The sequence below is a fragment of the Brachyhypopomus gauderio genome, chromosome 1, assembly GCF_052324685.1.
Source record: "Brachyhypopomus gauderio isolate BG-103 chromosome 1, BGAUD_0.2, whole genome shotgun sequence".
Classification (NCBI taxonomy): domain Eukaryota; kingdom Metazoa; phylum Chordata; class Actinopteri; order Gymnotiformes; family Hypopomidae; genus Brachyhypopomus; species Brachyhypopomus gauderio.
This window is the reverse complement of record NC_135211.1, coordinates 12827782-12842951: the sequence shown is the minus strand read 5'-3', so window position 1 is coordinate 12842951 and position 15170 is coordinate 12827782. Positions and strand designations below refer to the sequence as shown.

The 15170-nt window shown below is 48.8% G+C and overlaps 1 protein-coding gene across 1 annotated transcript; it reads right to left on the bottom strand.

Moving 5' to 3' along the window:
- Positions 1 to 674: 674 nt before the first annotated feature.
- On the bottom strand, positions 675 to 14484 carry ttc17 (tetratricopeptide repeat domain 17). The gene is made up of 25 exons (XM_076997532.1): positions 13823 to 14484; positions 13183 to 13272; positions 12680 to 12849; positions 12422 to 12533; positions 12188 to 12319; positions 11904 to 12013; positions 11539 to 11686; positions 11202 to 11341; positions 9382 to 9542; positions 8541 to 8653; positions 8211 to 8363; positions 7948 to 8063; positions 6627 to 6780; positions 6035 to 6106; positions 5431 to 5655; positions 5168 to 5354; positions 4266 to 4397; positions 3824 to 4089; positions 3474 to 3624; positions 3200 to 3320; positions 2895 to 3054; positions 2667 to 2750; positions 2340 to 2459; positions 2062 to 2205; positions 675 to 1973 (listed from the first exon to the last, which is right to left on the bottom strand). The coding sequence occupies exons 1-25, from the start codon at positions 14096 to 14098 to the stop codon at positions 1842 to 1844; spliced, it is 3669 nt and encodes a 1222-aa protein (XP_076853647.1). The 5' UTR covers positions 14099 to 14484; the 3' UTR covers positions 675 to 1841.
- Between the last annotated feature and the right edge of the window lie 686 nt (positions 14485 to 15170).

Below are 15170 nucleotides of genomic sequence, written 5' to 3'. Positions count from 1 at the left end.
GTGATCAGAATATGAACGTACGTCAAATCCATTAAGACCATAACTGAAGAGGTCGATCATTTTATTCATCATAAAAAAGAAAAGGAAACCCTATTGCAATGAGGGTTTGCTGCCACCTCCTGGCCAAACAGTATGAAAGCAACAACCTGCCGAACATGCCTACTTTTAGAGAACCACCACAAGCTCTTCAGTAGTTTCATATTGTACAACACAATTCAAAACTTGTCCATGAAAGGGTTTTTTATTGATTTTCAAAGTTTGCCCAGCCAGGAGGATCTTTCACCTTAATCTCAGGAAAAGTCCATTAAAACGACATTTCTCTGTGCTCACCTGTGCATAAAGTCTTTATGCTGCATATTATAATAAAATTATTATTACTATATTTACTTTCATCATCAGTGATGCTTATTTTTTTAAATAAGACTGTTTTTATGAAAAGAAATAAGTAATGGAAAGCCGTATTACATTTTACAAACATTGATACGTGTTTGTGTGGGTGTGTGTGTAGTGTTATGGAATTATGTACTCCAGCAAGTTCATTTTTTCAAAATAATAAATAAACACAATGCAATTATAAACCATCACAGTGAAGGCTCGTGTCCGTCACTGAACCAATCTGCATCCACATTCAGGCACACATTAAAATAATCTAATCTGCTAATCTGTAGTAAATGTAAGAGATACACTGAAACGTCAGGTGACATTATTGTCCACTTTTTTTTTTTTTTTAACATCCCACTTTATAAACGAGATATGATGAAATTGTAGGTTTTGAGGCAACAGAAAAGTTAACATTGTGTCTTCACACCCCAGTGCCATGATGCAGCAATCGGAGCTCCCGCTACACGGCCCTAATATCTGAAGTGTGTGTGAACAGACCCACTTTGACTGTTCAGCCCCTCTGCCTGAGATCTGAGGTGAGGTAAAGAGCCATTTTCATTAGAGGAACAAGGGTAAATTAACTACCATCCAGACTGCTGATATTATGACGATTCGATCATTCAGCCTTTACGTTCGTCTTTGCGTTTTCGTGAAATACTTTGCATTCTACGTCAGCCGAAAGCAGAGCTTGAACGGTGACTTGAGGTTAAGATGGCCTTTTCAAAATGAATGCATATTAAACAAATAATTCAAATCGTTTTCCTATGTCGGGTAATATGTATCCATTTTTTATGATCGAAAGACAGGTTAGCTGTTTTTCAAACTAAACCTTCACATAATACATTTTCCATTATTGATAAACATTGACCAGAAATCTTTTTTGCATGCTTCCATCTTGATGGGAACAATAATATGATAATGTGGCAGGGATTTACACAAAAACATTGATGTATGTGAACTGTCCAGCCTCACATTTTAGCCCAACAGATGCTCAACCCTCAACGCAAATACATTCTAGATTCATACATTAGAATCAAGTACTGAAAGTGTTGTACCAGGGTAAAAACAGGGACGGTTAGTAAGCAGCTCATATATAAAACTTTTAAATTTGAATTTTTTTAAAATAGTCTCTGATTTCGTCTCCTTAACATACATCAACTGCGTTGCGTGTTGGGACAATGAACCGTACCTAAAACCCTGAAATCATAAAATCTTTATAAAAAAAAAAAAAAAAACAACTGAAAAACAAGATTTAAGAATTTTAAGCGGAACCTCTCCATAATGTCGTCACATTTATGGCAAACCATGACTAAAAGACAAACACTTCCTTACTGTGTTTTTTTGTTTTGTTTTTTTTTTTTTGAACGAAGCCACCTGAATCTGGTTACTTGCATGTAGGAGGGGTGGGTGGGTTGATGGGCGGAGTCATTCCTGCCCCCTCCCCCCTGGCCCCACTGCCTTTATGGAGCCCGCCTGTCCCTCTTGGTGAGCAGGTAGCACTGGATGGTGCGCAGGCGGTCTTTGGCTGGTCCGAACTCCGGCTGAAGCTTGAGAGTGGACTCGTACCAGCGCATGGCCTTCTCAAACTCCTCCTGCGGGGGGGGAAGGGGCACATCGCAGCCGATTGGCTCAGGGAGGACAGGAAGGCGGGTCGTCGGCTGCTGGGCGCAGCGAACTCACCATGGCGATGTAAACGTTGGCGAGGGTGAAGTGGTTGACGACGAAGTGCGGGGCGATCTCCACGGCCATGCGGGCCACAGTCAGCGCGTCCTCCCACAGACGCGCGTTCTGGAAGATGTTGGCCAGGCTGATAAGGGGCACGTCCTAAATAAAAACAAGCCACACGAGAGATCACGATGTTGGCGTTTCTGGCGGAGCACGTTTTGAGAGGAGAGCAGGGTAGGAGTGTAGCTCATGTGTGTTCAGGTTGATAACAGGGGCGGCGAGGTGGCCCGTACCTTCATGTGGTGAGGAGCGTGGGTCAGCGCCTGTCGCAGGCAGTCGATGGCCTTCTTCCCCTGACCCTTCACCCTCCAGTACAGCGCCGCCATGCTGGACAGAACCCAGGAGGTCTGATTCTAACAGGACACAACCACACACACAGATAACTGTACAAATCATTTAATACAAAACGGTTCCACTGTTAATGGATTTATTAGTATGTCGGGTGTTCTACGTCATGTGAAGTGCTTCTAGCTACAATAAGGCTCTCATACTATTGCCATAGGACCATAGAGCGACATCAATATTCTTCACTCTTTGGAGACACCCAATCTCAGCCTTACCTTTTCCAACACCTTGGCAATGCGGGTGCCAACTTGCTCAAAAGACTGCTGCGAGAATTTCTCTTTTCCCAGGTTCTGCAGCACCTGGGTAGGGCGAGAGTAGGGCGAGAGTAGGGCGAGAGTAGGGAGAGAGTAGGGCGAGAGTAGGGCAGTTGTGGGATGGAGGCACACAGAGCTACTACAGGGTGGCGTGTGACAGACGTGCTGAGTGGGAGGGGCCAGTCTCACCTCTCTGAGCTGGCTCTCCCCTGTGTAGTGGATGCTCCCGCGGTTGGCCACACCCCCCAGGTGGTCCAGCGTATGCATGCTGGCGGGCAGGTTAGCGTTGCACACCGGTTCAGCGGCCGGCTCCTGCAGCGGGGTGGCAAAGTCTATATGTTCTGTAATGCTGTGGGGAGAGAGAGGGAGAGGGAGAGAGAGAGAGAGAGAGAGAGAGAGAGACACAAACAGTGGCCACTGTCAGATATCGGGATGTGCATTATCTTGCTAGGACACGCGTCGTCTCGTCACGGGCAGGATGCACACACACGTACTCTATGTTCTTTGCAGACACAGCCAGCCAGGTGCTGGCCACAGTGGTGAGGTCCACCCTCCGTGTTCGCTGACACTCCTCGGGGCCTGGCCAGCCCAGACTGCTGTAGTCCCTCCACCTCCCTGCAGCGTGCGTACACACACACACACACACACACACACACACACACACACACACATGTGGCCCATTGCCATGTACAGAGCAGAGCACCAACACCCCCCCAGCTATAGGTCAAGAGTGTATAGGACAGAGAGGTCGGACCAGGTAGTGTGTACCTGCGGGCCCAGGGGACGGGACGGAGGGTCCGCTGATTTCCAGATTGGAGTGTCCAGGAAAGGACTGGCTGTGGGGGAAGTCCTCCTCTCCTGCCCAGCCCTCCAGAGACTCCGCTTTAGGCCTTCTCATTCGTTTCACCTGGAATGTGATCTGGAAAAAGCAAACAATTATATTAATATACGTGTTGGTGAGTGTGTGTGTGTGTATATATCTCATGAATTACAAAGAATTACATCCAGATCCTTGAAAGTAATTGTAAACACATTTCATCTGTTTATAGATAAATTTAATGTGTTTTTAACCCCCTGGCCAATAAATCCAAGTCGTTCTCTCTCCCTGCACATCTCACCCATTCTGCTCCGTCGTCGTCCTCGCAGTTCCCGAAGCAGGACCCGCCGCTCCTGGCCCCCATCACCCGGTCGTTCTTGAGCACGCGGATCCCACGTAGGTCTCCGCGCTTGCCGCTAACGTCCAGGGCTCCCTCGAACGCCCCCATCAGCTCCTCACGCAGCCGCCAGTCCTCGTCCTCCTCCACCGTCCCCAGGACCGTCTTATCGTCCCCCGCCCGCTCATGCTGGCCCACCTCGCCGGAGCCGTTACTGTCCACCACTACTTCTACAGAGAGAGAGAGAGAGAGAGAGAGAGAGAGAGAGAGAGAGAGAGAGAGAGAGAGAGAGAGAGAGAATATGAATGAATGATGGCATACCATGCAGTGGAAGTGCCTTTAAATATGCGGTAGATGGCAAAGCAGTTGTAGTGCAGCATGTAGAAGGTGGTGAGTGAGCTCTTACTCTCAAACAGGAGCGAGTCCTCCGGGCCGGCGCCAGTCACGCCGTCTCCGCTCCCAGTGTCCGGCCCGCCATCACTGCTGGAGTCCCAGGCCTCGAGGTCGACGTCCCCCTCTCCCTCGCAGGACGAGCCGTCTACACAACACACGCGCGCGCACACACACACACACACACACACACACACGCACACACGCACACACGCACACGCACGCGAAATGTGACCTGCTGCTGCTACCGAAACCCACCCGCCACGGTTTAGTCCAACACCAACTTCGACCGCGAAAATGTTCCGACTCTGACTTGGCGAGAGACTGCGTGAAGACGCTCTCTTAGGCCTCGCGAGACGCTTATATTAATACCCCAAACGAAAGCACGGCGTGCGAGGACAATGGATTTAGGTTATTTTTTTTCTCTCTCCGCAGAGTAGAGCAGCATCTAAATAAAGCCTACGCTATTTCCAGCCCGCTGAATTATTGAGCGCTAGACTCCTCTACATCAAAGCCCTATGGCTTGACGGGGGAAGAGCGTCAGGGGAAAAAAAAGCCCGAACTGCGGGGGGAGGCGGAGCGATGGAGGGAAGTGGGCGGAGGGAAGTGGGTGGAGGGAAGTGGGTGGAGGGAAGGAGGGTGAAGCCAGAATAGAAAAGGCGAGCAGTGGTGGAGCTAAAAATGGCTGAGATTACAGTGACTGCGCTATATAAAAAAAAAAAAAGCCCCACAACACCACAAACGCCAGCCTGAAACGGGTCGGGTCTGGAGCAGAGACGCGGAGCGGAGAGAGAGGAGCGGAACGGTTCCTGCTCGGGGACGATGACGTTCGGCCGCTGCGACGAGGAGCCCGAGTCGACCCCCCATAACCCTGTTCTCCGCTGCCCGGAGCAGGGCACGGTGGCGGGGGATACTCACTCTGGCACGGCTGGCGCTGGAGGTTGTAGAGGAAGGGGTAGAACTGCAGGCAGCGTAGCAGGGGGAGGCTGGCGTGGCACTGGGCGCAGCTGGAGGTCAGGGAGAGGGCGTGGCGGAACAGGGCCAGGGCGCCGCTCACGTTGCCCTGGGAGAGCCGCACGCTCACCATGCTCAGAAGAGTGAGAGGCTGCGAGAGAACCGGGGCGGAGGATCGCGGATTAGTGTGTGTGTGTGTGTGTGTGTGGGGGGGGGCTGTGGGGTACCTCGGAGGCGTTGAGCTCCAGGGCCTGCTGCAGGAAGTCGTGGGCCTCGCGGTGGAGGCCGTGGTGGAGCAGCACGTTGGCGGCGTTGACCAGGGGCACGTCCCTGTGCTGGGGGGGGGCCGCGTGCAGCGCCTGACGCGAACACTGCAGGGCCTGTGTGGCGTTTCCCCGGGCCCGCCAGAACAGGCCCGCCTCGTTCTGTAGCAGCCACCGGGGGGCGCTCGCCTACGCCAGACGGGCGGCAGGAGAGAAACGGACTAAATCAATCGGTGGCTTTAGTGGCTTCAAAACCACTAAACCTACAGGCTGAAACTACAGCTGTTGAAAGAGAAGCAGTAAGCGTGTTGGTACGCCACAGTCAGCCAATAAAACAAACAAAAACTAAAGCAAACAAAAAAAACCCCAGAAAACTGCTCAAGCCCTGATGACATAGTCCTGACTCATACGGTCCTCAATCGGTTAGTCTGTGTATGCTGTGGAGGGTTTTTGCTGAGGCAGAGATGCTGCCCCGTCAGGTTCTAGGCCTTCGGACTGCTTTGGCGGGGCAGAAGCAGGTTCATACAGCACTGGCCTCGTCATCATGGACAGGGCTGCTGGTCCTCACCTTCTCCATGGCGTGTGCAATCATTGCACCGGTTTGCTCCAGACTCCACCCACCACTACGTCTTAGCAGTACCTGTAGCACACGCACACGCACACACACTTACTTCACTTGTGAAAATAATACACTCCTACATATCAGACACCTATCTGCTGAGGTAATAACTTTGCCACATCCCACAGAGTAAATGGATTTGACATCGTTAGCTCTAATGTTTTACATTTTAGCAGTCTAAGGGCATTTTAGTGGCATTTACAGATCATGCTTTAAATGCGGTGACCCACCACACACATTAATATTACAGGAAAGCACACTGGATCCATAATTTAGTCAAGAACCCAGATGAAATTACTGCCCGAGATCCATAACAGCCTGTGACTTCACTGCACCTGCTGTGCAGTGGCCGAGCATGTTCGGTGACCGCATGGTTTCGCTCCAGCGCGTAACTGAACAGACGCCATTCTTACCAGCATCTGAGCTGAGGATGTTTACCTTTAATTACATGCAGCTGAATTCAATTAAAGCCGCAACTCGATTCATCTCATACGACCACTCAGTGGTTTGTATGTCATGAAGCAGGAAGTGGGAGGCCCACCTGAGTGGCATGTTGGTCGGGGAGATCCTTCCCCTCCAGCCCCCAGAACACAGAGTCCAGACGGTCATCAGTCGACAGCTCAACTTTAGAACTGCAGTCTGGGGGCTCTGATGATTTGGGCGGGGTCCTGTTCGCATACAGGGTGCTCTCAGCCCTAGGCATAAAGTAAGAATCAAGAAGCGCTCGGTCGATTGTCTCGCAGGAACTGAAATCATGTTGTTTCACGATACTAAATGCATACTAAATGGTGAAACTTTCAAACGCAAAATGCACAAATGTTGCAAGTCAAGATAATCGCGGGTACATAAAGCGAGGGCTGATCTGACTTGTGTGATGTGTGTTGGTGTGCAACAGAGATGGGCACTCGAGTGAGCGACTTGTGGCGAAATCGCACTTAAGTCGCCTACAAAAAGACTTCAGACATGACTTGAAACTCGTCCCTAACAATAAGAGTCAGACTGTTATCCAGGCGCTGTGTGTGAGGTATAGAAAAAAACACTTTCTATTCATTTTGTCATTATTCCTTACTTTTGTTTCCGTGATTTGGGACACAGCCCCTTTTCTCGTGACGTATTACAACATTGCTTATTGCAAGCGGGAAATCGGAGAGAACTGTCAAAACAAACGCGGTTGCCATGGTTTCGGCTGCAGTACAGTACGTGGAGCCTTTGGATATATGGAATTTAAATTTGTTGGACAAAACCGACGGCCGACGATGTGTAAAGAATGTGGGAAACAAAATAAAGACACTGGAACGACCACATCAAACTTCATAAGGCACCTAAAAACACACCCGGATAGGTTTGTTTAGTTTATGTTAGCGACTTAGCTGTCAGTACACCCACCGTTGTAGCCTGAATTAGCATAGTTGCCACTTATAAACAAACATCAAAACAACCATCGACATTTTAGGTATTGAGAATAATTAATTATAACCATTGCGGAAAGAAAATAAGTGATGTGTTTTATACAACACGCAAAATTTGTGATATTTAAATAGTTTTCAGATGTGATTTTTTTGCTAAAATAAAGTTTAAATGTCATTCTAAGACAGAAGCTTACATTTTTTTACAGTATTGGTGATAAGAGACACAGAATATACGCAATACGTGGAAGTGGCCAATAATGGGGGACGGAGGACAATAGGAGATATAAAGATAATATATAAAACAGTTATTTTTACATCTCGTCTCCTGCCCCCAAGCTTATCCGGGTATTGACTCGTGACTTGACTTTGACTCCAGCCTAAAGACTTGTGACTTGACTTGGAACTGTATTTTGCAAATTTTCAACATCTCTGGTGTGTGTGTGTGTGTGTTACCCAAAGCCATGGCTCTCGGGGGGGAGGAAGAAGGTGGGCAGCAGGTGAGCGGGGGGGATGGAGGGGAAACGCTGGGTGCAGTCTGCTCTCCTGGGCCACACCACACTATGAGTCTCCTGGTTACACACACACACACACACACACACACCTTAGGGGCCAGCGCCGGAGCACCACGTACATGGAAGAGGACAAACTACAATACTAACACGAGAGAGGTAATCCCCGCTCCCTGCGAGAGTGTAAATACGGGCAGGCAGACTCACAGCACTGGAAGGGGAGGAGGACTCCCTGGCCCAGCGTGTTGCTGACTCCTCTCCACCAGACACAGAGGAGTAGGGCTGGGGGCTTCGGCTCTCGTTCATACTCAGCTCTGACACCAGAGCCACACTGCTGGCTATGGACACCTCCTCTCCAAACTACACACACACACACACACACACACACACACACACACACACACACACACACACACACACACGTCTGGAGACTGTGCTGCAGTTTTTCTGTGGCTGCAAATGAGGGTTCTTAAAAGAGGGAGTCAGCAGGACGTGTGTGTGTGCGCGGTGGAGGCACGCTGTGAAGAGAGAGCACACCTGGATGTGATGCACGTTCTCAAAGAGCTCTCCGCGGTGATAACGCACGGGCAAGTCAAACGGGCAGAACAGGCTAGACTGCTGCTGGCCTAAATGACACATCTGGTGGTTGCCTGAAATAAACATAAGAAAACAATTCAGTTAAAGCCTTAGATAGAAAGACAGAAGCACACTCAATGGGAGCCAAAAAAAAGGGAAAGAAAGAATGAAAGAATGAGAGAACTGTGCTACCTGTTTACCCAGGCTCACTGTGCAGCATGTGTGTGCAGGGCGTGTGCTTAGGTAGGTGCTCTATTGTCTGAGGCAGATGTAGGTGTGTGGGGTGTGTGTAGGTGTGTGGGGTGTGTGTAGGGCATGTGGGATGTGTGTAGGTGTGTGGGGTGTGTGTAGGGCATGTGGGGTGTGTGAGGAAGGGATGTAGGGGATGCGTAGGGCATGTGTAGGGCTCGTGGAGCGGGTGTAGGGCGTGTGTAGGGTGGGTAGGGCGTGTGTAGGGCTCGTGGAGCGGGTGTAGGGCGTGTGTAGGGCGGGTGGAGCGGGTGTAGGGCGTGTGTAGGACGCGTGGAGCGGGTGTTTGGGGCGCGTGGAGCGGGTGTTTGGGGCGCGTGGAGCGGGTGTTTGGGGCGCGTGGAGCGGGTGTTTGGGGCGCGTGGAGCGGGTGTTTGGGGCGCGTGGAGCGGGTGTTTGGGGCGCGTGGAGCGGGTGTTTGGGGCGCGTGGAGCGGGTGTTTGGGGCGCGTGGAGCGGGTGTTTGGGGCGCGTGGAGCAGGTGTTTGGGGCGCGTGGAGCGGGTGTTTGGGGCGCGTGGAGCGGGTGGAGCGGGTGTAAGGAGTCATCCTCACCCAGTTGCGCCTCCTTGGCCATCTGTGTCTCATGGATGATGTTCCTCAAGATCTGCTCCTCCTGGATCAGCTTGTGCTTGTCCAGCGTGCCCTGCTGCCGCAGGTAATGGTCGTGCTGCTTCTGGTACTCCTTCAACTCGTTCAGCGTGCGCTGCAGAGACCTGGCGGGGGAGTCGCATTCATGGGTTCTACGGCTCAAATTCACACACTGTAGCAGAGACACTGGATTGTGTGTTAGCTAATTCTGCTACAGGCCTAGACAAAATTATTAGGCAAATAGAGTCCCTGACATAAGTTCTGTCGCTTATCCATGTTGTGGAAACAAGCTTATAACCTGACTTTAAACTCATCGATTGGTTTTCGAAATGACTCGTATGAAAGCTGAAACCCTCCCAAATGAGATTTAATTTACGAAAATAAATTTGCTTTACTGCAGAAATATTGATCATTTAATGAACACAGAAAGGTCAGATTTTGGCAAGACAAAGGTTTTGTCGCCAACAGAAAGTAAGGTGAAAATCAAACAAATAATTCACTTCATATACAAATATATGCTTCATAACACTGGTGAATGATGTTGTGGTGCTATTAGAGCCATATTTAATATTTTGTGTGACTTCCACGAGCTTGAAGGACCGCATCCATGCGGGTCGACAATGATTCATACAATAGCAAAGAATGCAGTCTTACATGCCTCCCAGAGTTCTTTGGTTTTCAAAATTATTTGGTTTTGTCTTCCAAGCCTTTCCTCTTTCATCCTACCCCAAACATGCTCAATTATACAAAGCTTTTGTTTCCACAACATGGACAAGCGACAGAACTTATGTCAGGGATTGTACGTCAAGCTAACAGGCAAAAGAAAACCGCTAGAAACTAAAACCAAACCCACTACACTGATCAGCATGAAAAATCATTTTAGAGTATTCAAAAACCCCCAAGCCATGGACTTCTTCTTCTGAGCATGTAACACCCTTTTGGGAGAGAAAAATAAGCAACTAAAAAGCAGTGCCTGCTTCCTGAGCCCCCACCCTTATAGACGGAGCCTTTCCCCCTCTCACCGGTGCTGAGCCCCCACCCTTATAGACAAGGCCTTTCCCCCCTCTCACCGGTGCTGAGCCCCCACCCTTATAGATGAGGCCTTTCCCCCCTCTCACCGGTGCTGAGCCCCCACCCTTATAGACGAGGCATTTCCCCCCTCTCACCGGTGCTGAGCCCCCACCCTTATAGACGGAGCCTTTCCCCCTCTCACCGGTGCTGGGCCCCCACCCTTATAGACGAGGCCTTTCCCCCCTCTCACCGGTGCTGAGCCCCCACCCTTATAGACGAGGCCTTTCCCCCTTCTCACCGGTGCTGAGCCCCCACCCTTATAGACGAGGCCTTTCCCCCCTCTCACCGGTGCTGAGCCCCCACCCTTATAGACGAGGCCTTTCCCCCCTCTCACCGGTGCTGAGCCCCCACCCTTATAGACGAGGCCTTTCCCCCTCTCACCGGTGCTGAGCCCCCACCCTTATAGACGAGGCATTTCCCCCTCTCACCGGTGCTGAGCCCCCACCCTTATAGACGGAGCCTTTCCCCCTCTCACCGGTGCTGAGCCCCCACCCTTATAGACGAGGCATTTCCCCCCTCTCACCGGTGCTGAGCCCCCACCCTTATAGACGGAGCCTTTCCCCCTCTCACCGGTGCTGAGCCCCCACCCTTATAGACGAGGCCTTTCCCCCCTCTCACCGGTGCTGAGCCCCCACCCTTATAGACGAGGCCTTTCCCCCCTCTCACCGGTGCTGAGCCCCCACCCTTATAGACAAGGCCTTTCCCCCTCTCACCGGTGCTGGGCCTCCAGCCGCTGCTCCAGCTTCTGCTGACAGAGAACGGCGTGCTTCCTCCTCAGGGCCTGCTCGAAGGCCGGCTGGGCCTGCAGCGCCTGCTCGTAGCAGAGCACCGAGTGATTATACTCCCCCAACATCTGAGAGAGAGAGAGAGAGAGAGAGAGAGAGAGAGAGAGAGAGAGAGAGAGAGAGAGAGAGAGAGAGAGAGAGAGAGAGAGAATGAATATGAATGAATGAATTAGTTATTCATCTTGCAACAAATTACAGATTTATAGTCAACTCAAACACAATCAGGATCTGAATGACCAACCCAGCTTATGTACTAAGTACTTACGGCATAAATGTTGCCAAGGGTGTAGTGGCTAGTAAGTAGATCAGTAGTAAGATCCAGGGCAGCATGTGCCAGAATGGCAGCATCTGCTGAAAAGTGGGCGCGGTGTAGAATATTCGCCATGTTGACCAGGGCTACATCTTTGTGTTGCCTGTAGGTGGAAAAACACAGCATGCTAATGAGTGCATATCCAGAGCCCTTGCCGTAGGTACACCACCATTCCACCATCTTATAAAACAATCAACAAATCAGGCCAGGAGTCCGGCGTGCTATATCGGTCGACCTTCCCGAGTACGTCACGCAGGATGCTGTTCGGGTCCAGAATTAGCCGAGCTGTACGCCATCTGGGTTGTGAGGTTTGCTTTTACCTCGGAGAGAAGTGCAGCGCCCGGATCACGCAGTCCACAGCCCTCTTGGGCTCATTCTTCACACGCCAGTAGAAGGAGGCCAGGTTATAAAGCACCCATGAGGAGGAGTTCTGGACAGGAGTCACACAAAAAAAGGGAGTGCAAACATCTATTATAGGAATATTCCCACCAATTAATGACTTACGGGAGTCTCATAGTATTACTCGACCTGCTGAACTATCAGGAAATGGAAAATAATTTGGGAAGCATATGTGTCACCCATGTACAATGTCACATATAGATACCCTCATGAGGCCTTGGCGTATTCTATGGCCAATCTCATCCATGTGCTGCCCGAGATTGTGGGATAAAGAAGCAAAGATGGGGTCGTCCTTGGAGAGCAAAGGTGACGTAAGATTTATACTCTCTTGCACACCCTGAAAGAAGAGAGACTAAATGAGCAATAAGGCAAAAACGTAAGGCACAGACAGAAAAAGGACCGTTTTGCTCAGTTTTTGAAACAATAAGAGCATGATCACCCTTAGGTGCTGGAAAGCATGAATGCTGTAAGGGAGCTCAAGAATTTCTGCACATTCTGGTTTTTCTAGGTCTGGAGGTAGAGGTGACATGTAATCCACATAATCTTCAGGACTGTAAACACAAATACAACAAGTAGAATGGGTCTGTATTATGTGTATAAAACAAGAACAAAAATAATAAATCTACCATGCATTGCAAAAATACACAATGTAAATGCAAATGGGAAAAAAACCCAAACAAAATCAAATACAACTAACATTATGCCTTTGCTCTCCAACGATATGAAGGTGCCATCATAGAGGTCCAGGTCCCCCAGTGGAACTTTAGCAGTGACACAATCGGCATCCTCTTTATAGTGACGTTGTTCTAAGCCAGTGTCCCTGTCTTCGTTCTCCTCTATGTGAATTTTCTGAGCAACAAGTTGCTTCTGTAAATGGCAGAAAAATCAGACAAAAAGTGGAACACTGCTGCAAAAGGAAAAAACACTTGTACACCGCTGTAGCTCACCTCGTGAAGATGATTACAGCAAGGTGCTAGCCACCTCAAGGTCGTGAGTATGATTCCCATCGAGCCCACACACATGATATATATATACAAGTTGCTACAGACAAGGGTGTGTTTCAAATGTTGGAAGTGTGACAACATAAAACATTTTGCAAGACACCGTCAAACCATGAAGCAGCAGTGTCTGTCACCAATACAACGATGTACTAAACAGCATTTCACTCGCAAAGCATGACGTAAACCGCTGAAGAGTTACCTCTAATTTTTTGAGGTAGTTCACTCGAGTTTCTTGTTGCATGAAAAGGACTAAATGGTGTGAATGTTTCAGGTTCAACGGAGAATCCACCTATAAACAAGGCAGCAACAAAGGAGGGAAAAGGCTGTAATTAAGAGACCAAGTCTTTTTAAATATCAGGGGCCTAGTTACCTGTTTTATTTACCTGGCTAGCTAACAGGCAAACATACCGTCGCCTTAAAATATCAATGACTAATGACTTAGTATGTGTAGAGGGAAGCTTGGAAGATCTCTGATTATAAGTAAGCAGTAATATCTCAAAACTGTGAAAAAACAAAAACTGTGAATAACCATAATCCTTCATCTATATCTTATTAACTCGTGAACATCCAGGAGCTCAGTAACCCATTAGTTAACAGTAATTCTGCCTCAGCACCTGGGCTCGGACCTGTCTGCTGTTGTCAGCGAATAGATCAGCCAGACAGCTAGTCAGAGTTGGGCTATCACATTATCAGCACCATAACATTGATCTCTGGACCAGCCCGCTACCCGAGTCCCCCCAGATGTACCAGGGCTGCACTACAGCACAAGCCCGGCTGAGGTGTAACAGAACCAGCTCGTCTGACCAGCGGACCAGCCACCTCGCTAGCCACCTGCGTACCTGCTGTTGAATTTTCCCGTCTTCCGTAACGACCCAGTGAGTGGTGGATTGTCCAGGCTCAACTAAGAGTATGCAAATAAAAACAAACATCTTTCCCCGGACCGGCGCTCTCCACGAGTCATTAAAACAGGAGTGATTTCCTCGGCTGCTTCCCCTGTCGTCCGCCATCTTTCCGCCTCCTCTCCACTCGACCTCCGTCGTAGCACTCGCGTCTTTCTGCTTCCGGGTCACTCCAGTTACTACGGCGAACTCGCTCTGCCACACAACGGCTTTCATTGTAAAAACACAATTAATGATAACTAATAGCGCAATATATAATAACTAATAACTGCTCTAATAATTAGACGGTATATTCTTCATATTTTTCTAAGTCGCCGCGGCACCAACGCCGGTACTGTCCGTAACCATCGATATGTGACCGCAGACCGCTGGTGCATTTTCTGCCTGTGTGTTGAGAAAAGGCACAAAGAAGCATTTACACACTCTCAACAAACAAATATTGGAGTTCAGATTACTCAATGTCCAAGCTTGTAATTGCTGGATATCATTGCTTCCTATGGGGAAAGAATATTATGCCTATCTGAATATACAAAAATAAAGTTAAACAAATTATTTCAATTCTTACTAAAATGTTTATTTGTGTGTGCATGCATGCGGTGATCAGAATGTGTGACGAGTCGGTAAAACACCGGAATGTTCCAGCTGACCGCGAACCACGTGCTTGTGTTCAGCTTTTTTGATTGGACAAAAGGTTTCCGCGTAGCAACCCCGTTTCCCACTGTATCTCGGAATAGGGAGACCATAACAACCATTTGGTAACACTTCAGCAAATACTTGGGAGTCCATAACAACCACCTGCGATACCATAACAACCACCTTACAACAGCCCAGGAATTGCTTCAACTGTGGGATCTATAATTTCTTCAAGAAATGCACTTTTCTAGTTTTTAAGGACTTATTACTAATTATAATAAGACTATTTTAGGCTTATTATAATTTTTGACTTATTTTAGTGGGATACAACTACCAGTCAACCTGGGAATTGCTTAAGCAGTGCAGTCACCCTATATTGTCTTCAGGAAATTAGCATTTCTAGATTAGGTAGTGCTTCCCTAGGATAAAACTCACTATTTTAAAAAAGTAAATTAATAACTGGTTTATGAATTACAATATTCCAGTGGTCAACTTCTTTGATAAGCCTAAAATTATTTTTAAAATTATAAATTAATGAGAAAAAAAGCCACAGGAAAAAATGAGGCAAATAAAGAGGAAGTTGATACAGGGGATTTGATTGTTTTCTTCAGTGGGTGGTTTGAAGACACAACCATTCCTGGTTAAACAGTTAATC

What these genes read in the sequence shown, in the direction of transcription:
- ttc17 (XM_076997532.1), bottom strand. Translation starts at nt 14,098, where the DNA reads ATGAAAGCCGTTGTGTGGCAGAGCGAGTTCGCCGTAGTAACTGGAGTG. An exon ending in ACGGGAAAATTCAACAGCAG is followed by an intron (nt 13,273 to 13,822) that starts GTACGCAGGTGG and finishes CCTTGTTTATAG; the next exon opens with GTGGATTCTCCGTTGAACCT. An exon ending in CCAACGTTTACATCGCCATG is followed by an intron (nt 1,974 to 2,061) that starts GTGAGTTCGCTG and finishes CCCCCCCCGCAG; the next exon opens with GAGGAGTTTGAGAAGGCCAT.